The sequence below is a fragment of the Oryx dammah genome, unplaced genomic scaffold (assembly GCF_014754425.2).
Source record: "Oryx dammah isolate SB20612 unplaced genomic scaffold, SCBI_Odam_1.1 HiC_scaffold_1, whole genome shotgun sequence".
Classification (NCBI taxonomy): Eukaryota; Metazoa; Chordata; class Mammalia; order Artiodactyla; family Bovidae; genus Oryx; species Oryx dammah.
The window spans coordinates 62224344-62250839 of NW_024070185.1; the positions used below are offsets into that span (position 1 = coordinate 62224344).

General features: G+C 48.4%; 1 protein-coding gene and 2 long non-coding RNA genes across 3 annotated transcripts in view; 2 read left to right on the forward strand and 1 right to left on the reverse strand.

The window, feature by feature from the left end:
* The window catches only part of LOC120862714, a 30620-nt gene extending 25879 nt beyond the window's left edge, over window positions 1-4741 (forward strand). Inside the window, exons 2-4 of the long non-coding RNA XR_005720833.1 lie at window positions 2332-2439; window positions 3547-3655; window positions 4711-4741. This is a non-coding gene — a long non-coding RNA (uncharacterized LOC120862714). The remainder of the gene's footprint in view (window positions 1-2331; window positions 2440-3546; window positions 3656-4710) is intronic.
* GABBR2 (gamma-aminobutyric acid type B receptor subunit 2) overlaps window positions 1-26496 on the reverse strand; it is a 371768-nt gene that overhangs the window by 2633 nt on the left and 342639 nt on the right. Inside the window, exons 14-18 of the mRNA XM_040238757.1 lie at window positions 10999-11109; window positions 8115-8339; window positions 6128-6310; window positions 5621-5750; window positions 2629-2746 (exon numbers count right to left, since the gene is read on the reverse strand). Of these exons, the coding sequence (XP_040094691.1) occupies window positions 2629-2746; window positions 5621-5750; window positions 6128-6310; window positions 8115-8339; window positions 10999-11109 (767 nt within the window). The remainder of the gene's footprint in view (window positions 1-2628; window positions 2747-5620; window positions 5751-6127; window positions 6311-8114; window positions 8340-10998; window positions 11110-26496) is intronic.
* LOC120862706 overlaps window positions 9356-26496 on the forward strand; it is a 58725-nt gene continuing 41584 nt past the window's right edge. The window contains exons 1-2 of the long non-coding RNA XR_005720827.1: window positions 9356-11161; window positions 20734-20853. This is a non-coding gene — a long non-coding RNA (uncharacterized LOC120862706). The remainder of the gene's footprint in view (window positions 11162-20733; window positions 20854-26496) is intronic.

Consider the following 26496-nt stretch of genomic DNA (forward strand, 5'->3'; position numbering starts at 1 on the left):
CTTGGGCCAAGAGGCTGATGCTAGGAGTGCAGTGCTCTCTCAGTACAGGCTCTGGCCTTCCTGTCAGCCAGCCACTTACCTATCTGGCAGGTGTTTAATGCAGGCCTACCTGTGCCAACTGCTGCCCAGCAATAACCACGGTGACAGTAAGCAGGGAGGAGGCAGGCTTCTTGAGCTTCCAGTGCTTCCTAAGAACAAGACTTTGCCCTTTGAACAGGGGTTTGCTGCAAACACAGACAGTTCTCTACTCTTGCAAGTCTGCAAATGGACTTGGCTTTGGGTTCCATCCCTGAAAGGCTTCTCAGCTGCTCTGTCCTTGCTCATTGGCGTCCCTGATGCTGGCCAATTCCAAAAGGTTCCTTCCTGGTCTTGTGGCTTCTTTGGTGACTAGTGTACTCTTTCCAACACTGGAATGGGGCATTCAGGGCTCCCCAAGATCTGCTTCTTGCCAGGTTCTCCAGGTGAATCTTCTACCTGCTCCCACCAAAAATTTTACCCTCTTGTGGCTAGTTTCCCCTAAAACCCTGCTTATGGTCAGTCTCCCAAGCCTCTGCACATGCTGTTTCCCCAGCCTAGAAAGCTCTTCCTCTGCTTTCCCTCTAAGGTCCAGTTTAAATGTCATCTGTTTTGTACTACCCTCCTCCCCTTTCCCCCAGAAAATGAGCTCTTTCCTCCTCTGAGCCCCCAGAACCCTTGGCAAATTCCAAGAAATGCAGTCAAAAACAAAAACAAAAAACCTGGGGCTGGGTAAGCAGGCTGACAGAGGAGGAGTGGAGACTCCCTGCTCACTGCCTACCCTTCTGCCTGTCTTCTCGTTAGTCCTCGTGGCCAGCAGGCAGCGTCGCCTCAGCTGTTGTGAAGCCTGCTTTGGGGGATGTGCACGGGCCACTGATGCCCTGCTCTGCTGTGTCTTGTGCAGCGCTCCACTGCATCTGGGAAGCTGCATTCCCTGAACTCTTAGGCGTCCTTGTGTCCCACAGGCCGCTCAGGTGGGAAAATCCCTAGACCTTCACAGAAGCCACTAGGCAAAAGAAGTACTGCTATTCCCATGATAAAGATGAGGAAAGGGTACAGAGAACCTGCTCTTCTGGGTACAGAAACAACTAGAACCGGGGAAGGTGGGGCTTCTTCTGTTGAAAGACAGTGCTTTATGGGGTGGTAAATCAACTCACAGGGGCACCTGGTGTGTAGGCAGGGTGTTGGTGGGATTCTGAGATGCATGGAGCCAGAGGCAGGGCTACCCCCGCTCCCTAAGGAGCTGCTGGCCAGAATGGTGCCTCCTAAGTGCTCATGAGAGATTAGTGTGTTGGAGACCTCATTTTGAAATTCACGTTGAACTTGTATAATGTCATCAGTGTTGGCAAGAGTCCAGGAAAGTGGGGAGCTGGAGAATGAACCTGACCTGGGAAAGGGTGTTGTGCCTGAGCATCCTGAGCAGCATGGGATCTGTGTGTTGCTGTCGGAGCTACGCGCTTTGCTGTCTGCTAGGATCCTGTTTGCTTTTTCATTAATTTAGTACTGGAAGCTGTGTTCAATCCAAGGGGCATCAGAAGGACTTACACCTTACCTTCAAGGTGCTTGCACTCTAGTGCACGGAACCCATAGGTAGATCACTGATGAATGCCATGTAACCATCAGTGATTATACTGGATCTGTCAGCTTCAAGGCCTTGGAGCTAAGTGGGTCGAGAGGCTCTTAACTCTGTGACTACATGGCCCCAAATGACACTGCAGTTGGTGAATGGGCTCCTTGTGCTGGCTCCTCCCCCCGTGTTGTCACTTCCTATGGAACAAGTTTCAGGGTTGACATTTCTAATTGCTGCTTCTAATCTGCTGTAAACTGGGAAGAACTAAAAATTACCAGTGGGGACAAAGCTGCCAGAGATGTCCAGGGCTTTGCTTAGATGTCACAGTCTCACTGAGGCTGCTCTGACTTCCCTGTGTAAAATTATACTCTCTTAATTTTTCTCCAAAGCACCTATCATTTACATACAGGGGTTTACTTTTTTGTTAAGTTATTGTCTTGCCAGATAGAAGGTAAACTCCATGAAGGGAAGGATTTTTATTTGTTTTCTTCACTTCTGTGCTTGATACATATAGGTTTCAGTAAATTAGTGTTAAGTAAATGTATTCATTTTACATGTAACAAAGGCTGTGTGCCTGCTCAGTTGGTTCAGTTATGTCCCACTCTTTGCGACCCCATGAACTGTAGCCTGGCCAGGCTCCTCTGTCCATGGGATTCTCCAGGCAAGTATACTGGAGTGGGTTGCCATTTCCTTCTCCAGGGGGTCTTCCTGACCCAGGGATTAAACCTGGGTCTTCTGCACTGCAGGTGCAGTCTCCTGCTGAGCCATCTGGGAAGCCCAACAAAGGAAGAGAACATGGGATTTGACGTTGGACAGACCCAAGTTCAAACCCTATCCCTTGCATTTGGCAACTGGTAAGCTTTGGCAAGTCACCTCGCTTCTTTGAGTATTAGTCTTCTTATCTGTAAAATAAGCATTGTAATTTGATCTGTATCATGAAATTACCACAGAGTTCAAATAAAGTAATGCATGTGAAAACATGGTGCCAATTGTAAACTCTTGTGCAGTACTCTGGCAATAATTCCAAAGGAGAAGGTACTTACTGTTCTGGGGAGTTTATATCTTCTATAGGATCTTTGCATGTTCGAGAGGGCTCTGTTGTGTTCCACTGTAGCTGGGGAGTTTGATCGAGGTGATTTTTTAAAATGGCCTTTCCCCCATCTGAAAGCAGAACAACAATATTGCAATAATTCTATTAATTAAAAAAAAATCAACAATGTATCCATTTTTAGGATACTGTCCAAGAAGGGAGAATGCAGAAGAGCCCATCTCCCCTGAGCTGCTCTCTTGAGCCCAAGACAGGGAGCCTAGAAGCTCCCATCCAGGGATGGACGCGGCATGCTGGAGAGGTGGATGGTGTGCCCTGGGACCTCCCTTTCTATAAGAAAAAAGGGAATCAAGTTGACCAATGTAGGTAACATAACTTAGTAATGAGAGGTTTTAATATGAAGGTTCTCTTCTTGAGTGTGTTAGGGGTGTAATGACAAAGAGAAAAGAAATCCAAGATTGCCACAGACTGAAAAGAATAATAATAGTGAACTGTTGGTGGGAGTATAAATGGTCATCATCTTTCTGGGAGGTACTGTCAATAAGTATCAAACACTTTAAAAAGTATGTTTCTTTTACTCAGAATTTCCACTTTGAGAAACTATCCCAAAGGAATAGTTAACAATCTGTTGACGATATATACAAGATGTTTAAATCACCATCCTTTACAATATCAGAAAGTTGTAACTAACCCAAATTTGTGCAGTAATAATGGATTTGTTATTTACTAATATGTACAAATGGGGCCTCCAAAGAAATACTGTGTAGCTACAAAACATGATGCTCTCAACCTTCTTTGTACTTCAGAGCCACCTGGAAAGAACTAAAGAAATAGAAAAACATGATCTTGACCTGAGAGATCTGGATTCATTTGGTTTGGAAAAGAGCTTGGGTGTTTTCTTTTTCTGCTGCAGGGCGCAACCTTATATGTATGTCATTTTGCATCCACGTGAACATAGTCAATCCTCTTCATTCACGGATTCTGTATTTGTGAACCTGCTGACATCTATCTGTAACCCCAGAGTTGAATACCCATGATGCTTTCACTGTCATTTGATAGCACACACAGAGCATCAAAAATCTGAGTCACTGTCCCAGTTGAGGTTGAACAAGGCTCTGCCTTCTTGTTTTAGTTCTCATGGTATAAGTATGCTTATTGTGGTCTCTGAAGTACCACACTGTTCAGTTCTGGGTGTTGTGTTGGTGATTATTTCTCTGTTTAGAATGGCCCCCTTGCCTAATGCTGAAGTACTGTCCAGTGTTCTGGTCAGCCTTTTCTTTTGTGGTTTCTCTGTTTTATATCAAACTGAAAAGATTCCCCTTCCCCTGCTGAGATTACAAAAGAAACTCTCCTATGGTTTCTTCTGCTACATTCATGGTGTCACTTTCTTATATTTAAATCTTCTATCCATCTGGAATTTATTTTTAGGTAAGTTGTGAGGTAAGGATCTAACTTTATTCTTTTCCAGGTGGCTACCCATTTATCCCAATGAAATGTATTGAATAATTCATTTTTCTCCACTAATTTGAAGTGCCCAATTTCCTTGTTACTTATCTCAGTCTAAACTTTTAACAATCGATCCTCAATATATAAGAATTTTATAATATTGTTTATAAAATAAAATAAATTACTTATATAATAAAAAAGAAACTAAAGATTTTTCATTGACTTAAACTGATTTTATAAAATTAATGACTATATGCTGACAGGATGCAAAGAATAGAGAAGTATATAAAATGAAATTAATTTTCTCACCCACTCTCCTCACATACTGTCCCTTTCACACAGGTGGATACTGTTAACAATCTGGTGTTTGTTCTACCAAATCTTGTTTAAAAAATGCACTCATACAAACACATATACATACATGTGTGTGCATTTGTGTATATCTTAATTCTGGTCTTCACTGAACTTTTCTTAGAGATCATTCCATATCTACACAAACAGATTTTTGTTGTTTGGTTACTGAGTCATATCTGACTCTGCAACACCATGGACTATATAGGCTGCCAGGCCCCTCTGTCCATGGGGTTCTCCAGGCAAGAATACTGGAGTGGGTTGCCATTTCCTTTTCTAGGGGGTCTTCCTCACCCAAGGTTCAAACCCACATCTCCTGCATTGGCAGGCAGATTCTTTACCACTGAGCCCCCTGGGAGGCCCTGCACAAATAGATACACCTCACTTTTTAGCAGCTGTATCATGTGCCTTGTTTGGGCTGTATCATAATCAATAAAACCACCCCAAATGACAAACAGGTAAGTTAATTCCAGCTTTTCTTGCCTACAGGTAGTATTATGATAGCACTGTGCTCTCGGTGAAGTTCCCCAGGTTGAGGGTGTCGTTGAGCTCTTGGTAGTGGTTCTGTTTAATGTAGGTGGTCTTTTCTGTGTGTCTACACCTTTGACCATGTACGACTGTTTCCAAGTGGCAGCCTCTTGCTAGGGGAATCGCTAGTGAATGAGCTTAACACCTGACCTTTAGAGAGTGCCAGACCAACTTCCAAAACATTGCAGGAAAATGTCCATTTCTGATTGCTCTTAGCAACACTCGTGATCTTTTAAAAAATTTTGCCTAAATGTAGGCAAAAAATGGACTGTTTTTCTTCAAGTGGTTGGTGGGATTGAGCATCATGTCATCTTATAGACTATCCCTTTCCTGTACATTGATGAGGTGTGTTTGAAACTGTAACGTTGGGAGAAGTATGAGTACATTACTCACTAAGAACAGTGTGCCCCCAGTCAGAACACTGGGAATACTGGCCATGCTGTGGACACGTGGAGCTGAAGCCTAGGGGCCTGAGGAACAGAAGCACTGTGCATAGGGGGATCCCCAGGTGGGAGTCCACACACTGAACTGTGCTCAGAAGTCATGGGTTTCAGACACTCCAGCTTGGCTTGTGGGACTTCAGACCTGCCCTGCACTGCCCCTCTCAGCCTCAGGGTCTTCATCTGTAAAATATCTCATACCTAGGTCCCGCCTCCTCCTACCTGTGCTCTCGGTGAAGTTCCCCAGGTTGAGGATGTCGTTGAGCTCTTGGTAGTGGTTCTGTTTAATGTAGGTGGTCTTTTCTGGTGTGTCCTGCAGCTGCATGGTGACCTCTTCCAAGTCTTTGTCCAGCTAGAAGACACAGGCTCCAGCTGAGTGAGAGCTCCTGCCCTGGCCCCAAGTAGGAAACTGAGTTTTCCCAACCCATTGCTATAATCTGGGGGCTCACAAATCTCTAAGAACTCCTGTCAGAGAACGTCTTGAATTGGGCATCGCTGGACCCCATAGCCTGGGCCAGGTGGGCAATAAACTCCTGTCAGATTCTGTCTAGTTTATGTTCCCCTAGTTTTTGTTGCAGCCATAGTGACAGGAGATGGGGCTGCACCATCACGATGTGGCGATGCTCTGAGGGGATGTGGTGGGAAGTGGCAGCCCGGAGAGTTCCTGCACAAGGCAGAAGGGCTCAAGTGGGAGGACGGGGCCCTGATGACCAGCCCTGTGGGAGGTACCTCTGTGATCTTCATTCGCAGGCGATGGTTTTCTGACTGCAGGCCCTCTAGGCGGGATGTGCTTGCTTGGTTCACGCTGGTGACTGAGGTGGAGGTTTTAGAATCTTCTTTCTTCTGATTCTGAGTGAACTGGAATCGTCTGTTCTGAGTTGCTGCGTCTGGGTTTGTTCTCAGAGTGATGAGCTGAAAAGACAAAGGAGGGCTGGAGGGCTGAAAAGAGGACTCTGGGGTCCATACTTCCCCCATGTCCATCCAGCTGCTTCCAGGGGTCCTGTGCTGGGGGCAACATGGGACCCTGGGAACCACAGAGTCTGGGAGTCTGGAGCGCAGGCTCAGGCTTTCTCTGTCCTTTTGTGTGTGCCCTTGGGCAGGCCCTTCCTCTTGCTAAGTCTTGGGTTTTTTCCTTGCTCCTAGATGTCTGGTCTCCTGACCCTGATTCCATGAGAGTCCCAGGCATCCTGCAGAACCTACCCAATGCCCCTTAGCCTCACTCCAACTGAGCCTCATTCCGCCTTAGGCCTTACTCCACACAGAAAATAAAACAGTTGTAGGCAACAGCTGTGAAGACAGTGCGCAAGCTTGTGCTTGTTAGAACCATGGCCACAGCCTCTGTGCACCAGGATCTTGTGGTTCAGAGGCAAGGAGCAGGGACGGAGAAGGGATCTTCACCAGGCCAGAGTGCTCACCATGCTGCTCTGGGCCTCGGCTCGGATCCGTGGAGGGTCTATGGAAGGATGGTGAGGATAAAGGAAGTCTAGGGAGAAGGAATGGCAAAGGCAAACACAGGGAGGCCTGGGGCTCAGGGTGCTGACAGAGAAGGGCAGCTGTATGGTGGACAGAGTTCTTTGGGAGAGACAAGGAGATCCGATGGTCCTGGAAGGCAGTCCCATGTTGGGGACTCGATCCTGGAGCCAGGAACGCAGTGAAGAGCTATGGAGGGTGAAAAAGCAGAGTGACCCGATAAGAGCTGGGCTTAGAATCACCTGGCATCTTCTACAGGGTGGAGGGGAAGTCAGAGTGCAGGCAAAGAAGCTGTGGTGTTAACCTGGAGCCTGGGAAGCTGTTGACAGCTAAAGGAAGGAGTGTATGCCAGAGGTGTTCTAGAACATAGCTGACACTCCCTTGCCCAGGAGGCCGTAGGACCTGTGGGACCCTCGTGGTCTCTCTCCCCCTTTTCTAAGGCAGATGCCCCCCAACTTGGGTCAGTGGCTTCTCAACTGTTTCTGTTTCCTGCTCCTCTTATTCTTGAAGGTCAGGTTTCCCTCTGCACAGATCAGCCTAGTGCAGGGGTCAAAGCCTTGGGTTCACCTGCCCACTGCTGGATAGGATAATGTTTGGAAAATATCTCTCAGGTCAGCCCTTCACATGAATGAAAAATATAGGTTATTAAAAATTGTTACTCCTTTTGATCCACTAGTACTACTTCTGTGACTCCACCTTAAGGTTATAATTCAGTTCAGTTTAGTTCAGTTGGAAAATGTATTATGTAGGAAAAAAAGTTCATTTATAATATAAAAATCTGGAAGAAACTGTAATACCAATAAAGGATCAAGTGGATGAGTAAATTACAGTAACTGCCCTCAATTATGATTATAAACTGTGGGTCAGTACAAAGGGCAGAAGTTAAAAAGGCAAACTACAAAGTGTACGATAATTGTAGTTATATCTGAAAAAGCATCACTGTGTAAATCATTTTAAAAAAAAGACTGTTAATCAGAAATACTAACAGTAAAAAAAAACCAGACCATAATATTGACAGTGATTATTTTAGGGCAGCAGGACTATGTAAGATTTCTGAAAAATCTGGTTTTGCTTTTCTGCATTTTCCAAACTTTCTGTGATGTGAATTGTGGTCATTATTATTTTTTTTTTTTTAAGTGCATAAAACTTTCAGAAAGTGGAAGAAGCATAGCAATCCCCTTGTGGCGGAGCCAGAGGCCAGATGCCAGGGTGGCGAGGGCGGGGCTTGGCGGCGGCCGCCCTGTACCTTCGGCACGAACACCAGGCAGAGGGTGATGGTGCTGCAGAAGATGATGACCAGGGCCACGATGCAGAACTGCACGTTTGGCTGGTCCCGGGTCAGGAAGGAGACAGCCGCCCCGATGATGCACATGATCCCCACGTTGTAGACGCTCATCCCGATGTACTTGCTGTCGTTGAGCGCGGGGATGCTGACGTTTCGGGTCTCCCAAGCTAAGAAACAACCGAACAACTGGAACAGTGAACAGAGAGGGGAGATGGTTGTTAGCAAGTGGCGGCATGCACTCCTGCTCTGAGAAGCTACTGAGCTGAGGGTTTTTCTGTTACTCCTGCCTCCGCTGCAGTGAGGACCAGTGGGATTGCTGCTGGCCAGGCCTTCTGGATCTCCCAGTCTGTCCCCACCTGTGGCCCTGGGTTGAGTCCTGCCTAGGAAATGCAGAGTGGGGTGTTACACTGTCTGTTCTCCTTTTACTTCCACCACTGGTTTACACACAGATTCGCAGGAGGCCACAGTGGGAAGGAATTTCAGACATGGTCTCAACCACATCCCCGCCCTTTACAGAGAGCTGGAAGGCCCAGAAAGGAGGATGGGACTTGCCCCAGGCCACAGAGCAGTGTGGTGACAAAGTGGACTGTGTCTCCAGACATTCAGGCTAGTCTTTCTTCTGTTAAACCAGGCAGAACTCATGTGTCTAGGACTTCTATTATCCTCCAGTGCACCTAGCCACCCACAGTAGTGAGACTCCATTTCCTGGCTGTCCTTGAAGCTAGGTATGGCATACGACGGGGTTCAAGACAGTGCCATGTAGGTAGAAGTGGTGTGTATACGCTCTGGGAAGTGTCTTCAGAGGAGAAAGCTGTTCCTCTTCCCCCTTCTTAGTAGATGGAGTGGAATGTGATGGCAGGAGCTTGAGCAGTCATCTTAGACCATAAAGTCATCTTAGACCATGATGTGGAAGCTATATGAAGGTGAGGGAGACAAGATCCAAAGGGCTCAGATTCTAGGAGCCTCCACACCAGCCCTTTTGCTTACCTGAGAGGGAAATTATCTATTCTTAAACCACTATTATTGTGAGTTCTCTGTCACTTGCAGTTCTGAAAAGTGAAAGTGTTAGTCACTAGAGTTGTGTCTGACTCTCTGTGACCCCATGGGCTGTAGCCTTCCAGCCTCCTTTGTCCATGGGATTCTCCAGGCCAGAATTCTGGGGTGGGTTGCCATTCCCTTCTCCAGGAGATCTTCCCAATCCAGGGATCGAACCCAAGTCTCCTGCATTGCAGGCAGATTCTTTACCATTTGAGCCACCAGGGAAGCCCTCACTTAAAGCTCTATTCCTGACCAGTACATTTCCAACAGAAATGAACAGGATAGAAGTCAAATGTGATCTGTAGTAGGATGTGCTCTGAAGTACGCTCATCCCAATGTACTTGCTTTCATTGAGCACGGGGATGCTGATGTTTCAGGTCTCCCAAGCTAAGAAACAACCGAACAACTAGAACAGTGAACAGAAAGGAGAAATGGCCGAGGGTTTAGCCTCCCCTCTGAGGGTTGTCTGAGGGGAGGGCAGGTTGCAGAGAAAGTGCAGATGGGGTGCTGGGCAGAACGCTGACGCTGGTGTGGGCGGGAGAGCTGACCACAGCTGTTGAATGGTGCAGGGGCCTCGGCTGGGGTCCAGCCCCTCCAGGAGGCCAGCCTACAAAGGCTTCCTCTCCCTCTGGCTTTATCACTGAAGAAGTTTGGGCATCCAACAGCTGTATGAACCAGTTAACATCATCCCAAGGGCCTACACTATCTCACAGGGCTTCTATCCGGATGAATTGAGAGGATGGATGTGAAGGCATTTCATAAGCTGGTATATCCATTATAAGTTAATAATTATTTTGTAATTTGTATTTTTACAACCATAGTTGTTTTCCTCTCCTCTAGGTGTGTTATCTCACAGACCGTTTAGTTGTTATTTTTAATTCCAATCAGAATGGGAACCAGAAGCCCAGGAAGCAGATACTGAGAGAGAGAAGGAAGCCACACTGCTGAACGCCTGCTTCATTCTGGTTCCTTCAGTCCTACAGCTGGGTATGGCTATCTGCATCCTAGAGGGGAGGAAGCAGAGGCCGGGCAAGTCCACAGACCTGCCTGGGTTCTTTTGGCAATGTGTAGCAGGCCTGGATGGGTGTCTGGGTACCTCCTCTCTGCCACAGAGGCAGACGGTGGCTTAACTTTGCTGTGGAAGGATCTGAGGGTGCAGTAGCCAGTGTCCTGACCCTGAAGGTATTTAAGTGCAGGTGAGTTTTGCACAGGATATGGAGAGAAGATTCAAGGGTCAACCCAGGATACGGTTCGGTGGAACTGCCCTTTCAAGTCCTTCCCAACCTTAAAATTTGACAGTCGTGTGAGGTGGGCTTGGTATGTGATCTTTGTATAACAGATCAATGGAGTGGAAAGAGTATTGGATTTGGAGGTTACCAGGTGGCCGCCAGCAAACCCTTGAACAGGTCTGAGCCTGACTTTCTGCATCTGCAAATGGAGATGATTCCACCCACCTCCCACAGGATATGAACATGCATTGGATGTCAACAGACTGCTGTCAAGGAGCAGGACAGTGACAGCTGGGAGGCACACTCACAGGTTTGGGGGTTATTCTGCCACTTAACAGCTCAGTGACCTTGGGCAAACCAAGCCTCAACGTCTTCATCAGTGAAATGGGGATATTATTTGTACGTATCTTATATGGTTGCTGTGGGATTGAAATGGTACGTGCTGGGCACTGAGAGTGGCAAAGAGCAAGTGCTTAGTCCTGGGGGTTCTGTTTACTTCTATGTTGATGGAGACCCCTAGGAGAGGGACCTCTGCCAGAGAAACATCTCCCCTACTATGCCTGTAGCTCTGCACCTACCATGAGAAGCCCCTTATAGGCATAGACGATGCCAAGCCAGATGGTCATGTGAGTGTTCTCACAGTGCTCCAGGAGAGGCCGGATGGAGATGTCCCGTCCTGCTGGGTCCGGCTGTGTGAAGAGAAAACAAACTCAGGGATGGCACTGGACACCCTCGTAACAGGTAGGTCCCTGTTTCGTAGCCCATTTCCGTCCCATGAGCCACAGCCAGTACTACCATCCAGGAGGCCTTTTGAACCCCATCTCTTGTGTTCCATGGGGCTCAGCCCTCAACCAGCATTGACTGCTTTCTGTTTGTTGATTGTGATTAGCTCTAAACTTCAGTTATCTGAGTTTTTTATGCCTTTCTGACTTGAATCAGAGCGAAGAGAGTAGGGACTGGGTCACTTCTGAGCCCATAGTACATAGCATAAGACCTGGCCCAGAGCAGGCATCCATCCATAACATGTGTTAAAAGAGTGAAAGCAAGAATGAGGCACAGAGTCAGGGCAGGAGGCTACAGGTTTCTCTGGAATTAATTTGGGTAGTTGGAAATATAGTGTCTGGTGGCTAGACCAAGCATGGGGCCTGCCAAACCCCTTGAAGGAGATCCTCTTGCCACCACCTCCATGGAGGAAGCAGTGGTAGCAGCCATATTATGTACCACATGACACACTCTGGGCCAGAGCTGATTTTACAAGGGGTAGACCCCTGAACTCAGGCAGCCAGTCCAGAGGCTTGTCAGAGACCTATGCACTTTGCTAGTGCACAGTGCTCTGCCTCACAGCGGTGGTAGAGAGGATTCAACCCAAGCGTCCTTCTCTGAGCAAAGTGAACTGAGAAACTCCAGGAGAGAATCAGCCAGATGGTGGTAAGAGGAGAAAAATACAACCAGAGAATGAAAAAATATAAACCGTACATATATTTTTAGTGAGCCATTTGAGAGTTAAGTTTCAGACATCATGGCCCTTCTTCATCCCTAAATAGCATGTATTTCCTAAGAACAAAAAGATTCTCTTATATAACCACAGATACCTACCAAATTCAGGAAATGTAATATTGATACAGTATATTATCTAGTATACTACCTATTTTTTAATTTTGCTGATTGGTCCAGTAATGTCCTTTTAGGACCCAGTCAAGGACCATGTGTTACATTTACTTATTGTGTCTGTAGTCAGCCTTGGAACTAGCCCTTTCTCCTTCAATCTCAAGACCTCAGGAAGCCTAAAAATAAACCCACATACAACTACAATCCATTAATCTTTGACAAAGGAGGCAAAAATATAGGAAAAGACAGTATATTCAGCAGTGGTGCTGGAAGGTTAGCTGTATGTAAAACAATCAAGTTAGAACACACCCTCACACCATGCACACAAAAAAACCAAAATGGCTTAAGACTTAAACGTAAGATATGACACCATAAAACTCGAAGCGAGCATAGGCAAATCATTCTCTGACATAAATTATATCAACGCTTTCTTAGTCTCTCAAGGCAGTAGAAATGAAAACAAAAATAAGCAAGACCTAGTTAAGCTTAAAATCTTTTGCACAGCCAAAGAAGCTATTAAAAAAAAAAAAAAGCCAGGAAATTCTGTGGAGATCCAGTGGTTAAGACTCTGCACTTCACTGCAGGATGCACAGGTTTGATCCTTGGTCAAGATCCTGCATGCCCTGTGGTGCAGGCCAATACCCAAAGAAGCAACAACAAAAACCCAAAACAGTCTGTGGAATGGGCAAAAATATCTGCAAATGAGGCTACCAACAAGGGCTTAATATCCAAAATATATAAACAGTTCATACATATGATTCAAAAACAACGAAAAACCTCCAAACCGAATCAAAAAATTGGTAGAAGACCTTAATAGACATTTCTCCAAAGAAGAGATATAGATGGCCAACAGGCACACGAAAAGATGCTCAACATCACTGATTATTAGAGAAATGCAAATCAGAACTACAGTGCAGTACCACCTTATACTGATCAGTATGACTATCATTAAAAAGTCTACAAATAAATGCTGGAGAGAGTGCAGGGAAATGGGAACCCTCCTACACTGTTGGTGGGAATGTGAATTGGTGCAGCCACTATGGAAAACGGTATGGTGGTCCCTCAGAAAATTAAAAATAGCATTACTGTATGATCCAACAGTCCCATTCCTGAGCATTCAAAAAGATACATGCACTCTTATATTCACAGCAGCACTATTTACAATAGCCAAGACATGGAAACAACCTAAATGTCCAATGATGGATAATTGGATAAAGAAGATACATATATACAGTGGAATACTACTCATAAAAAAGAAGGAAATAATGCAGCAACATGGATGCAACTAGAAATTATCATTCTTGGTGAAATAAGGCAGAAAGAGACAAATACCGTATGATATCACTTACATGTGGGATCTGAAATATGGCACAAATGAATGTATCTACAAAACAGACACACAGACATGGAGACCAGACACACGGTTGCCAAGGAGGAGGGTAAGGGGGAGAGGGATGGACGGGGAGTTTGGGGCTGGGAGATGCAAACTATTAAATTTAGAATGGATAAACAACAAGGTCCTGTTGTATAGCACAGAGAACTATATTCCAATCTCCTTGGATAAACCATAATGGGAAAGAACATTTAAAAAGTATGCATATAACTGAGTCACTTCACTGTACAGCAGAGACTGGCACAGCACCGTAAATAAACTATACTTCAATATAAAAGAGACCTCAGCCCATGTCAGTCTTTCGTGTCATTGGCATTTCTGAAGATTCCAGGTTATTCTGTAGAATGTTCTTCCATTTGGGTTTGTCTGAATGTGCTTTCATGACCAAATTCTGGTTATACATTCTTGGCAGGAATCCTAGGTAAGTGATGTTCTCATCTACTTGGTGTTTCACATCAGGGTCACTTTATGACACCTTGTCCCATTATTGGTGATGTTTGTGATCATTTGGTTAAGATGATGTCTACCAGATCTCTCCAGAGGTACCTATTTCCCTCTTGTAATTAATAAATAATCTGTGGGAGATACTTTGAGACTGTGTGAGTACCCTGTTCCCCCACAAACATTAACTCAGTGGTTGCAGCTTCCATTCATGATTCCTATTTTGAGTCATATTACTTTGGTGGCTGCAAAATGGTGATTTTCTATCATTCCATTTAAGTACTTGGCAATATACTGTTAATAAGATATTTCCTTTCCTGCCACTCATTCATGTATATCAGTATAGACTTACGATCTTTTTAGATTCAGTGTCATATAATCCATTTGCTTTGAAATTTTCCATATTTGGCCAGTAGGAAACCCCTTCCTTCTGCTTCCTGTGGTTTTTCAACATGTCCTCATAGTTTTTTGGGAGCATGTTCCTACTTCTAGGCACAAGATGTTCCAGGCTCTCCTTGTATTCTCCTTGCTCTAGTCTTGGAATCAGCCATTTTCCTGAGGAGTTCTGGTTCTTTTGAGCAGAGAATAGTATTTAGAAACATATCTGGATACTTGATGTGCTCACTGTTCCTGGGCTATCATTACTTCTACACCCTTTTATCTGTCTATCCATCCATCCACCCACCATCACTCTAGCTATCTCTTCATCATCTATCTATAGGTATAAATAAAACCCAATACCACTGCTTCTTGCTTACTCTCCCCCATTCCATATTTGCATTTTTATTCTCCCACAGTGAGATCCCTGGTTTCTAGCTACATCAAGATATTCACCCATTTTCTCAATTCTATAACAGACACAAAATAGTTTCAAAATTGCTACATCCACACACTACCAATAACAAATTTACTGTGCTAAAGATTTCCTTGTAAATTTGTTTGTCTGCAGCACAGATCCCACTGAAGATATCTCATCAAAGAACTGTATTCTGGATGTTGCCTTTTAAGGCCCATGATAAAGCCCCACTTCTGAGGGTGAAAAGTAGGCACCCCCCCAGGGTCAGTCACAAGGAAGAAGGGGCAGGGATAGGAAAGGTCTTGGTCAGGTGGAGGATGGAAACTGTATTTCTCTTAGCCTTGCTCACTAGATTTGACCTTCAAGGTATGCCATTGTCTGGGTACCTGGGGAAAGATGATGCTCCCACATGGATGCAGGAAGAGCTGGGAGGGATAGGGCCAATGGACTCAGGCCATTTTGTAACTAGATCATCCAGTGGCATGCTCTCAGGATGAGTCCCCTTTCATTGTCCCAAGCCACAGAAAGCCTCAGCTTAGCCTCTGCAGTGGTGGCCGTGGGGAAACACCCCAGGGTAAGGTGGTCCCCAGGACCACAGAGATGCTAGGTCTAGAGAGTTCCTCTCCTCTGCTACCAACCCGGATTCTAAGAGTGGCAGGGGCTTCTTGATGTCCTTTCAGTGTTTAATTGAGGAGACTGGGAAAGGACTTGGCCCCAAGGTCAGCAGTGACCTAGTGGCACAAGTGGGTTTTCTCCAATGTCTGACAACTAAGCAGACCTCAGAATGCAGAAGCACAGGCCCATTACAGTCTTACGTGAACAGCAAGCCCATTAATGATGGTTGGGTCTGTTGTTCTACAATGAAAGGTGATAATTTATGATGAACTCTTAGATTCTGGGTAGAAAGGACTGATTCTGTCATTCTCCATTGTTCAATGTAATGAACAGTCCATTCATGGGGAGCTGACAATAACTGCTTGGCTTATATACCCCCACGGACAGAGCCCCTTCTTTCCACTCTTGTTGAGATGGCTGCACAGGTTTTCTTTCTTTTTTTTTTTTTATTGAACCAGAACCTTCTCCTATACCTCCCATCACTGATATCAAGCTCTCTCCTGTGTGTGCATGCTCTTCCTCAGGAGGGCAAGATCTAAAGTGAAGTATGTATTGCCTCTCCCCACAACTTGGCCTGGTCCTCCTAAACTGCTTGAATTTACCTTTGATCGGCAAACCTAGAACTGAGCTCAACACTTAGGTGGTACTGAGCACCCTTGCTCCAGATCTCCTTGGCTTTCTAAATAACTGCCTTCCATTGGTGATTCACATGTTCCTTATGGTTAGGACCCCCTAGGTGGAGGCTTCTCTAGTAGTCCAGTGGTGAAGGCTCCATGCTCCCAATGCAGGGCACCTGTGTTTGACCCCTGGTCAGGGAACTAGATCCCACATGCCGCAACTAAGAGTTCACATGCCACATGAAGATCAAAGATCCTGCCTGCCTCAGCTGAGACCCAGCCCAGCCAAATAAATCGTATCTTTTAAAAAGACCCCATAGGTAGTTTTCATGGAACTGCAGCTAGCTCTGTCTTTTCCCTTTGGCAACTGACATTCCAGCCTCATTACCCTTTGCCTTGTTAGTAACCCTCTCCTCATGCCCTCCATCCTGGTCTGCTCTGCCCTCTTCAAATCCTGAAATCCAAATTCTTATATCTGGTCTTTCAGTCCCCCATTCACCCTGTTAACTGCAAGCACAGCCTTGCCTGCAGAGGTGGAAGGGAAGCAAAGAAACAAGGTCTGCCTGGAGTTCGAGGGTCATGGTTGGTAGAAATGGTTCTACTCCATCTCCCAGCATTCAGGCACTGATGCAGCAATAAGCCACATGTACCTGCTGGCCATCAGTGTCTCTCTCACACAGCCCCATGTCTGTGCACACTGGTCACAGATCAGTGATCTGGGGTGGTTTTATGAGTGATGAAGCTTACGTACTCATGGGGCTGGAGGACAGGGAGTTTGAATACAAAGTCAGATGAGCCCTACATTGAGTCTCAAAGCAAACTATAAGGGCCATGCCCCTTCTTGTATGATCCATCCTGACAGTGCCTGGGGCTGGAGTTCAGAATGCTCTGAGCAGTCACACACACATTCCTGACCAGGCAATGGTAGAAGGCGGGGAACCTGGGCCACTACCCGAGCGCTTACTTGGTGTCATTGTTGTGCACCAGAGTGCCACTAGAGGGCGCCAAAGAACCGTGTGGAGGGTCCACCTGGCAGCTGAGGATCACCCTCTGCTGGGCATATAGAGCTACTTCTGAGGCTCCGTGGGGCCACACGTGGTGAGCTGTCAGTAGCATCCTGTGCTGTTTGAGAAGGCACTCAACTGGCCTTAAATGAGCCCAGACATCAGGCACATTGAAGGAGCTACCTGTCTACCCCCACCCCCCACTTTGGGGCAGTGGTGTGAAGCAGAGTTGGGGGAATATGGCGGGATACTGGGGAAGGAGGGATCAGAGGGCCCAGGCTGTACCTGACCGTGGCACTCCCCCTGCTTCTAGTGGGCTGGCCATGGAGGGCAGCACCAGGGAGCACAGGGCATTGACCCCGGGGATCTGGTGTCAGGGCCTGAGCCAGGATTTCAGGCCCACTTCTCTGTACAGCTGTGGACTGTGTTATTTCCACTGGCCTAAGACTGTTTCCCTTTCCCCAGATGACTGGCCTATAGGAACTTCCAGCTTGGTTTTTCCTCTTTTTTATTTTCCTTCCTTCCTTGTTGTTCACCTGGGCAATTTCCTAAGTAATCATTTATTCATTCATTGCATTACTGTTAAGTACTACACTGCCATCTTCCAGGTAACTGTTTCGGGCATGGGGAAGGCAGGACTGATGAGAGCCATGTCCTCAGGAGGCTTCCATTCTAGTAAGATCAGGACAGTTTCATGAGAGATGACCTCAGAGGGGAGTGGGCTGGCCTCAGCCAGTAATAGCCACCCTAACACCTAGAGCTGCCTTGTCATGAGTGACAAGTGTGCTAGTTGTGAACCTGTGAGCTCTATACATGTTATCTTTTGAAGGTGCATAAGAGCCTAACAAGGTGTTAACTTCATTTTACATGAGGAAGCATGCACCAAGAGGTGAAGAAGCTTGCCCTAAATCTCCAGCTATTAAGTATCAGAGCTGAGATTCAAACCCAGGTTTGTCTGATTCCCAAACCAATGTTTGTTCTTTCTTCTCTGTGTGTGTCCCCTAACCTGCCCTGCCTCATATTCCAAGGAGACCGTGGGTCTAAACCTGTTCTCTAGACTGTGAGGTACTGCTCAGGGAGAAATGGCTTAATTGCTAAACATTCAACAGGGGCCTCCCTGAAGCCCCTGGAGCTCTGGGAAGGCTGTGCTTTGGTGCTGTGAGAAATCAAGCTGATAAAATGCTCTTTCTGCCTGACAGGGCACAGGGCCCAGCAGAGCGGCCACACCTGTCTGTGATGGCCGGAGGCTGCACGTGCTCACACCTGACTCTTGGTCCGCCGCTGCTCAGCAGGAGGTAGGCAGACGCTGCCCGGGAAAGCCTCCCCCATCTGTGCAGTGAAAGGAGAGCAGCTGGCCTGAGAGTCTCTCTGCATGATGCAATTATTCACAATGTAGGTCAGTGGCCCCTACAAACATCCGGCTTTGTCAGGCTGCACAAGTGGACCAGCAAGGGTCTGAGCATGGCTTGAAACCTTGAGGCCTGAAAGGTCAAAGGGCTGGGTCCTGCTATAGACTCACTGGGTGACCTTGGGCAAGTCCTCGCCTTATTCTTTGACCTCAGTTTCCCATCTGCAAATGAGCCTAGGGGTTAATTTACAGTATAGTTAATGTAAGCCTGAGTAACTGAGAGATGACTCTATTTGTCTTACACCTCACAAGTGTATCTGTCCTACATCCACTCGTTCAGAATCGACTTGGCCAGTAGTTCTCCTGTGCCTGCTGTGTACCGCGCACTGTGCTGGATGCCGGGGTCTGGCTGTATAAGGATGCTTGCCTTCTTGGAGCGTGCATCCCCGGGAGGGCACAGCAGTGTGACGAACCACAGGGCACAGGTACAAGTAGAGGGGTGAGGGGTGTTCCTGAAGAGAACTACAAGGCTCTGATGGCTGCTAGCCAGAGGACCCACTTCAGATCAGGTTGTCAGGGAATGCTCTTCTGGAGTGGCGACATTTAGTCTGAGACCTGAATGGTGGAAAGACCAGTCAAGTGAAACCCTTGCGGGAGAGCATTCCAGGGAAAGGGAACAGCAAGGTGGCAAGACCTGAAATGGCAAAGACTTTGGCATGTTTTAGGAACCAAAAGGAGGCTGGTGTGGCTGGAGTGTAATAAGTGAGGGGCCAGCATTGCTCCTCACTCCTTATATAATGTGCACACAAACCACCCCAGGGGCTTGTTAAAGTGCAGACGGCTCAGTAGTCTGGGCAGGGTGAATCTCAGTAGCTCCCAGGGATGCTTGATGCTGCTGGTCCAGGACTGGCCTTTGGGCAGCAAGGCCTCAAAGGATCTTAAGCAACAGGATGGCATCTGGTCCTTAGCTTAGCAGGCCTGTGGTTAAGAATGCAGATTCCTTGAAAAGGGAACCCTCCTACACTGTTGGTGGGAATGTGAGTGGTGCAGCCACTGTGGAGAACAGTGTGGAGGCCCCTCAGAAAACTAAAAACAGAATTACCGTATGATCCAGCAATCCCTCTCCTGTCCCGATACCCAGACAAAAGTACAATTCAAAAAGATACGCGCACCCCTATGGTCACAGCAGCACTATTCACAATAGCCAAGACACGGATACTACCTAAACGTCCACTGACAGACGAGTGGATAAAGAAGAATGTGGTACGCATATATACCATGAGTGCTACTCAGCCATAAAAAAGGAAGCAATGCCATTTGCAGCAGCGTGGATACAACTAGAGATGATCAGACCAAGTGGAGTGAGTCAGAAAGACAAGTGACACCTGATACCACTTACACGTGGAATCTAAAATATGGCACAAAGGAACCCATCTATGAAACAGACAGGTGGTTGCCATGGGGGGAGGGTGTTGATGGAAGGATTGAGTGGGGGGTTGGGGTTAGCAGATATAAGCTTTAATATATAGGATGGATAAACAACAAGGCCCTACTGTGTAGCACAGGGAACTATATTCAATATCCTAAGATAAACCACAATGGAAAAGAATATATAAAAATGTATATATACATGTAACTGAATCACTTTGCTGTCAGAAGTAATTAATACAACATTATAAATCAAATATAGTTCAATTGAAAAAAAGTACAGACTCCTTTTGTCACTCACACGCCTAACACAGAGTGACAGCCAAGCACAAGGGCAGACTTGTCATTGCATGTCTGCGTGTTCAGACCCTGGGGAGGGAGGGTGAGGAGCCTGGCTGGGGGCATGAAGGTGCCATGTGCGTTCCCTGTGATTGTGGGGCCCTTGGCTCTGGTCTCAGACCTTTCAGGCTGCCACTGCTGTAGGTAGCTCAGCTTCCCAACCCCCATCTGGCTAGAGCTTCTTTGAAGGAGGGGGTTCATTCCACCTTTTGACCAGCTCCCAGAAGCTGGCTTTTTGTCTCTTTTTAAAATTTTAATTTCAAAGCTGATTTTTGAAATATATGGTAAAATTGGTAGGTTTCTCTCCTGGAGGTGTGTGTATAAATGTGAGTTTGAGTGTGTGTGGCAGGGAGAGATGGGAGCATGTCTGACGCTTCTGGGCTGCATTTCAGTCTTGAGATGCTTCTTTTGTCCTGGGAAGGCATGAGTCAGCACTGCCTCTTTTAGGGGAAGATTGTGGGGTGGGTTGGTGTGGGTTGGGGGTCCCACCAAGGAAGCCAAGGCAGGGAGAAAGGGGCTACTGGGCTCAGATCCCAAGTCCATCCCTTGCCAGCTGTGTGACTGTGAACACGTCTCTAAACCTTTCTGAGCCGTGATTTCCTCATCTGCAACCTCCCAGGTTTGGCACAGTGATCAGAAGTGGTAACTAGCATGTTTAGCAGGCTTTTGAAACTGGAAAGCCTGCTCCTTATATGTAAACCATTATCATTATCTCCCACTGCAGAGAGCCACAGAGCGCTGGAGCCAGGAGGAAACTTCCAGACTTCTCTGGGGCCAGCTGCTTATCTCAACAGCAGCAGCCCCACATCTCCGAGGCAGCAAAGCTCTAAGCTGTCATTTCAAGGTAAGATTTTCTTTTTAGACTGTTTGATTATGAGTTTAGGTGGATTTTTTCAGAATCCCAGATCCAGAAGGGACCTGTGAGATCACCCACAAGGGTTTCTCTCTGGGGCCACTTCCAGCAGTTATTTCCATGTGATCCTTTGTCGTGAGGGACTGTCCTGTTCAGTGCAGGGCACTCAGAACCTCTGGTCTCTCAGCACTGAATGCCAGGAATGTCCTCTGGTCACCATGGCAGCCAAAATCTCCCTTCCCAGGCTTCCTCACTTTTAAAACACCAAAGGAATTATGTTATAGTCCATTTCTTTTTACAGACGGAAAAACAGGCCCAGAAAAGGACTCCTAGCAGGTGGGTGACTGATTGGAGACACAGGTGCAGATCAAGGTCAGGTCCTGACCTTGATCCCATGCCCTGTGCTACACAGCCTCGTGGGCTGCTCACCAGCCAACACTTACTGGAATGTACCATTCCCAGGCGCCAGTCATGGCCAAGTCAGCCCCTGGAGCTGGCCTGAGGGCCAACCTCTGGCTTTTGGACTTATCCAGTCTGCTGGTACTGTGCACCCTTGCTCAGGTGTGCCTGGGGCCCAGAGCGGCTCGCCCTATCCTCACTGGCCCTACCCGCCTGGAGTCCTGCTTTGTGGAGGGGAGATGAAGTGGGGGAGGTGGCTGGGGCCTGGCTCGGGAAGGCAAGGAGCCTGGGCTCAGCATTGGAATGCCAGTGGGCCAGTATCCCTGCCTAGTCCTGTTCAGAGAGGCATCCTGGGTTTGACCTTGGAATCTAGCAGGAAATTCTGTGGTCATGTAAGTGTCATAGCTGAGGTGAGAATTATCTTGGGGAAGTTAAGGGCTGACAAGTGCAATAATAGGTCATAACATTTCTAGTCATAGCTCATACATGCATTCATATTAAGGTGTCTCTTTGATTTTCACCTCAGGAGCCAGGAACTTTATACCCATGTTACAGGTGAGGACACTGAAGCTCAAAGAAGACTAGAGACTTGCTTATGGTGATAGAGCAAGTCAGAGGCAAAGCCAAGCCAGACCTCTGTCCTGCAAAGCAGGTGGGGGCAGCTTGGCTTCTGTGGCTTGGTTCTGCTCCCCTTCCTGTGGATACAGGCCTGCGGGGGTGCCCCTGCTCTCTGTAGGCCTTTGTCTGAGGCCTCGGGCAAGCTCAGAGCAGAAAAACTCCCAAATGTTGCTGCTGAACGCAAAGCCAAGAGGTGCTTGAGAGGGCTTGGGGGCTTCTACAAGGCACTCTGTGAATGGGTAATGGTGCCGCTGCTCCACTTTACTTCATGGTCTGCAGCACCCTCCCGGCACAGGGGTAGGGCGTCACATACTTCAACGGGCCCGACTGTGCTGGGTAGTGAGGGACCAGGGCCCAAACTGGCACTTCCCCAGAAGAAACGATGACCCAGTGCTGAGGACAGGGAGGTGGCCCCACACTCCTCAAGAGAGAGTCACCAGGGAATGGCTGGGCCCCGGGTGGGAGCCTTCCTCGGCCCTAGGGCAGAGAGACACTCGTGCCCCTCAGGCAGTGTGCACGGCTGTAGGTGTGCTGAACTTTACCTCTACAGCATTTAACCTTTTCAGATTTCATAGTCAGTGTTTAAACCTCAGGTGATTCTGGCCTCTTTTGGAAATGAGAGGCTCGGCAGCACAGGACCTGTCTGTGTATATGTCACTGCTCCTGAGCTGGGCCTGTCTCCACCCTCCCATATCCTGGCCAGCACAGCTCCAGTATTCATTACAGAATCAAACAAACGCTTGGAAGGGATTATAATTCTAAGGGCATATTTGAAGCAAGTGTGACAGCTGTTCTTTCTTAAGTTGGTAAAAGAACTGGAGAGAGAGAGAGAGAGAAGTGGTTGAAAGCAACTGATGTGGGTGAGGACAGGTGGACTTCACTGTTGGAGAAATCACCACTGTCTTAGCAGCTGGAGGAGAATTCCCTTTGGGGGAGCAGCGACTTTGGTGGAAAGTGCTAGCTCTGGGAAGGTGAGCACCATGGGCACCAAGTGTTCAGAGGAGGCCAGAGGCACCGCAGGAGCCAAGAAAGGGACTGGCTGGCTCCTGGGAGAGAGGACTGAGGAGGAGGCAGGCGGCTGGGCCACCATGTTCCTCCCCCACAGACTTGTGCAGCTTTAGGAAGTTCTACTAAAATGCAGGACGAATTTGGTTGGTGAGAGAGGAACGCTGAGGGACCACAAAAGGGCCTGAGACTTGCCCTGGGTTCTGTGGGATGAAAGAGAGATGGCATCCATGACCTAGGAGCTGGACTGGGCCTACCAGAAAGCTGGGAAAGAGCCACAATCTCTGGTGGGCTTGGGATGTCCCCAGGTTCTCACACATTGGGGGTGGAGGCAGTTCTTCCTAGCCTACCCTGGAATATGTGGAACTGTGGATTAACTGTTCCCATGATCACCTGGTTTGTGTGGAATCGGTGTTGAGTAGAAAGGTCTGCAGGCCCACTGTGGGCAGGCAAGCCCTTCCCCTCTGAGTGCCAACACTTGGTGATTCTGCAGTGGCAACACCAGACAGGAAGCACACTGCCCGGCTTGGCGGCCTGGAATCTGGTGTGCACCCCTGTTCAGCAGGACCCGGACTCCTAGACCCTCATGCTCTAGCCTGCCGGGGCCCCCATGTTTCCCAGGGGGTGCACGAGGACCACGAGTGCCTGCATGCCCTCCACCCTGAGAGCACAGCCTGCTTCCTTGTGGTCCTGGGACCTGCCTGGCCCACCACAGCTGGGTGTCCGGGCCTCGGCCAGGGGTGGGGGAGTTGGGCAGGGGTGAGTAGATTGATGAAAGGAGAGCAGACAGAAGAGAAGGGAACCCCGTGTCCCCCAGACGCTGATGCGGTACAGCGAGACTCTGAAACGCTGTAATCTAAGCCCCGAGAATGAACAAGAGCTTCACAAGGCAACAGCCACCCAATTTCTCCGTTGCACTGACTGATAAGTGATGAGGGCAGGACACCCTCCCCCGCTGCCCCCCTCCCCCCCCACTTTCTGCTCCCTGATGGCTTCTCTCTGTGAGTTACTCTGCTGCTCTGCCCCAGCCTGGTCCAAAGCTCCTTCCTGCTTTCTGCTTCCCAGGGGGTCTGGCCCCTCTCTCTGGCCTCCAGTGGACTTTTCTGAAAGTCTCCTTGTACTCCATCCACATTCCCTATCTCTTGCCTCGAGCAGGATTCCCCATGGATCCACACCTCCTCATGGCCAAAGGCAGGGGACACTGTTTGGTCCTGACTCTCATTTCCAGGCTGGGTCCTCTCAGGGTTTGGCACTCCTTCGCTCAGCTCCCTGCTCTCACACCCTCCACCTGCTAATCAGCCCCTTACCCCTTCTACCGAGCCTTTCCCAGCCTGAACTCATCATTTCTCCCTACACCTTCATTCCTGTTCCTCCCGGGTTTGCTGGCTCTGAGAGCCGTCCCCATACCCGCCCAGGTCAGACCAGAACCTGGGCTGCTGTCCAGGACCTCCCAACTCTCCTGTGCCATTTACCTTCCCCTGTCTCCGCCTTCCCTGCCCCAGCTCCCCCTCTGTGCTGCTTCCAGAGTGATCTTCCACACAAAGTTAATGCCATGTTCAGAGAACTTCAATGGCTCCTCAGACCTCAGCAAAGTCATCCAGACCCTGAACCCGGCATGGTGACCCTCTGCGATCAGACCTGGCATATCTGTCCAGCCCTGACTCCTGTCTCCCAGCCTCATCTATGGCCCAGTCCCACAATCTCCCTCCTGGTCCTTTGCTGAACCATCTCCTTGTCTTGTGCTGCCCTTCCTTTACCCCATTCCTCCATCTCTGAAATCTTCCCAGGTCTTCTCACCATAAGCCTGCCCCTCCAAGGCCCCAGTGCTTCCGGCCTCTCTTCGGGGAGGACTGTGGCCTTGTGGTAGAGTGGACTTCTTCCTCCCTCTTACCTGCCCCCTGATCCCCTCCACCACTTGTACTTCCTGTCCCCTGACACGTGCTAACTACTCACGGTGTGTCAGATTCTGGCCTGCGTCCGACTTCCTCTAAACTGTCACCATAGGAGTGAACCCCAGTACACCTCCCTTTTAGGGCGTGCTGGATAGGGCTTGGAGAAGCTGAACCATGGGCTCAAGATTACACAGGCATTCAGTGACAGCTGAGACTTGAATCTGCCTAACTTCCCAAACCTTTGCTTTAGATGCCAATCCAGAGATACCTGTAGTGGTGCCTGTTCCTGGTATGCCAGTAATGCATTACAGACATCCCAGGACGGTGTTCTCATGTCTTGGGGTGCAGGGCTGGGGCCAGGCATCTCCAGCCACAAGCAGAGTGGGCCACCCAGGTCCCATGAGAATCATGTATCATAGTGTGAAAAAGGATGGAAAACCCTGCCCTAAACTGGACTTGGTTTTGGGCCTTAGTTGGCCCAAGGCAGTTCGCTCACCCTGTAATTTCAGCCTGGCCTGGGAATACCCGCTGAAGCTTCCCTCCTACATCCTACCTCTAGGCCAGCACCCCCCAGGCCAAAGGATCTCCATGTGTGGGTAACTGTCCCTGGCCTGGGATAAGATCGGTGGCCCCAGAAGTGAATGGAGCTTCCAGGGGGTGCTGCCCAGCTCAGCCCTTGGCCAGAGAGGCCTCTTGCCTGCCCAGCCTTCAGATCTCCCAAGCTCAGACCTCAAGGCAGCTGAGTGGCCCTGCTCAGCCCTGGCCTTGCCCCTGAGTGAGGGTCTGGCCCGGGTCTGTCACATCTTCACTCTGAGCCCCAGGTTCTCCTTTGGGACATGCTGGAGTCACCTGCTTTGCGAGTTGTTCTGAGCATCGAGCAAGAGCATGAGATGAAGGGCTACAAAGCAGAGACGCACCCCCTTGGTAACACACGCAAGAACAATGCATCTTTCATTTGTCTGTTGCCATTCAAGGCAGCAAGCGTACTGGGAGCCCCAAAAGGTTGCAGAGATTGCTTCAGAATAGGAGGGAATCCCCGGGCAGCAGCGGGCCGGGAGCGTGTGCACGACCCTTCTTTCCTCTGCAGGGCTCCTTTTCTGGGGCAGGTTCTTCTTCCCTGTCAGAGCTTTCTCCTCCGCACCAGTGTGAGTTTTCCAATGTGAACAGGATGCTCCAGTTCACTGTAATTGTAAAGCTGTGCTCCATGTGTCTTTCACACCCAAAAGAAACAAACAGAAGTCTTCTGAGGACACGCTATTCTGGTTTGTAATCACACAACTTCGGGCTCAGATACACTCAAGTGTCTTCTTTTGCCTCCTTTCCGTAGTGTGCAGTCCCTGCCAAAAACTTCCCCAACCTTTCTTTGCACAACTCTGGTGATGAGACACTCGCTACCCTCTCTGGAAGCCCGGTGAATTTCTGGATGGGGCAGACGGAAAGGTGAATGTTCTTCCTCATCCTGAGCTGAAGCCTGTGTCCCCTGGAAGTGCCCCCACTGACCTTGGCTTTTCCCTCTGGGGCCCTGCAGACCATGACTCCTCTCTTGGACCTGGGACAGCCCCTCTGAAGTGCAGTGACAGTGACAGTGTCCCTCTGAGCCTCCTCTTTGCCAGGTTGACATTAACCCTTTTGATGTGGCACAGTTTTTTGTTCTTTGCCCCTTCTGGCCGCTCTTCATCTTGTCACTGTCTCCACAAGGTCTGGGGCCCAGAGAAGACAC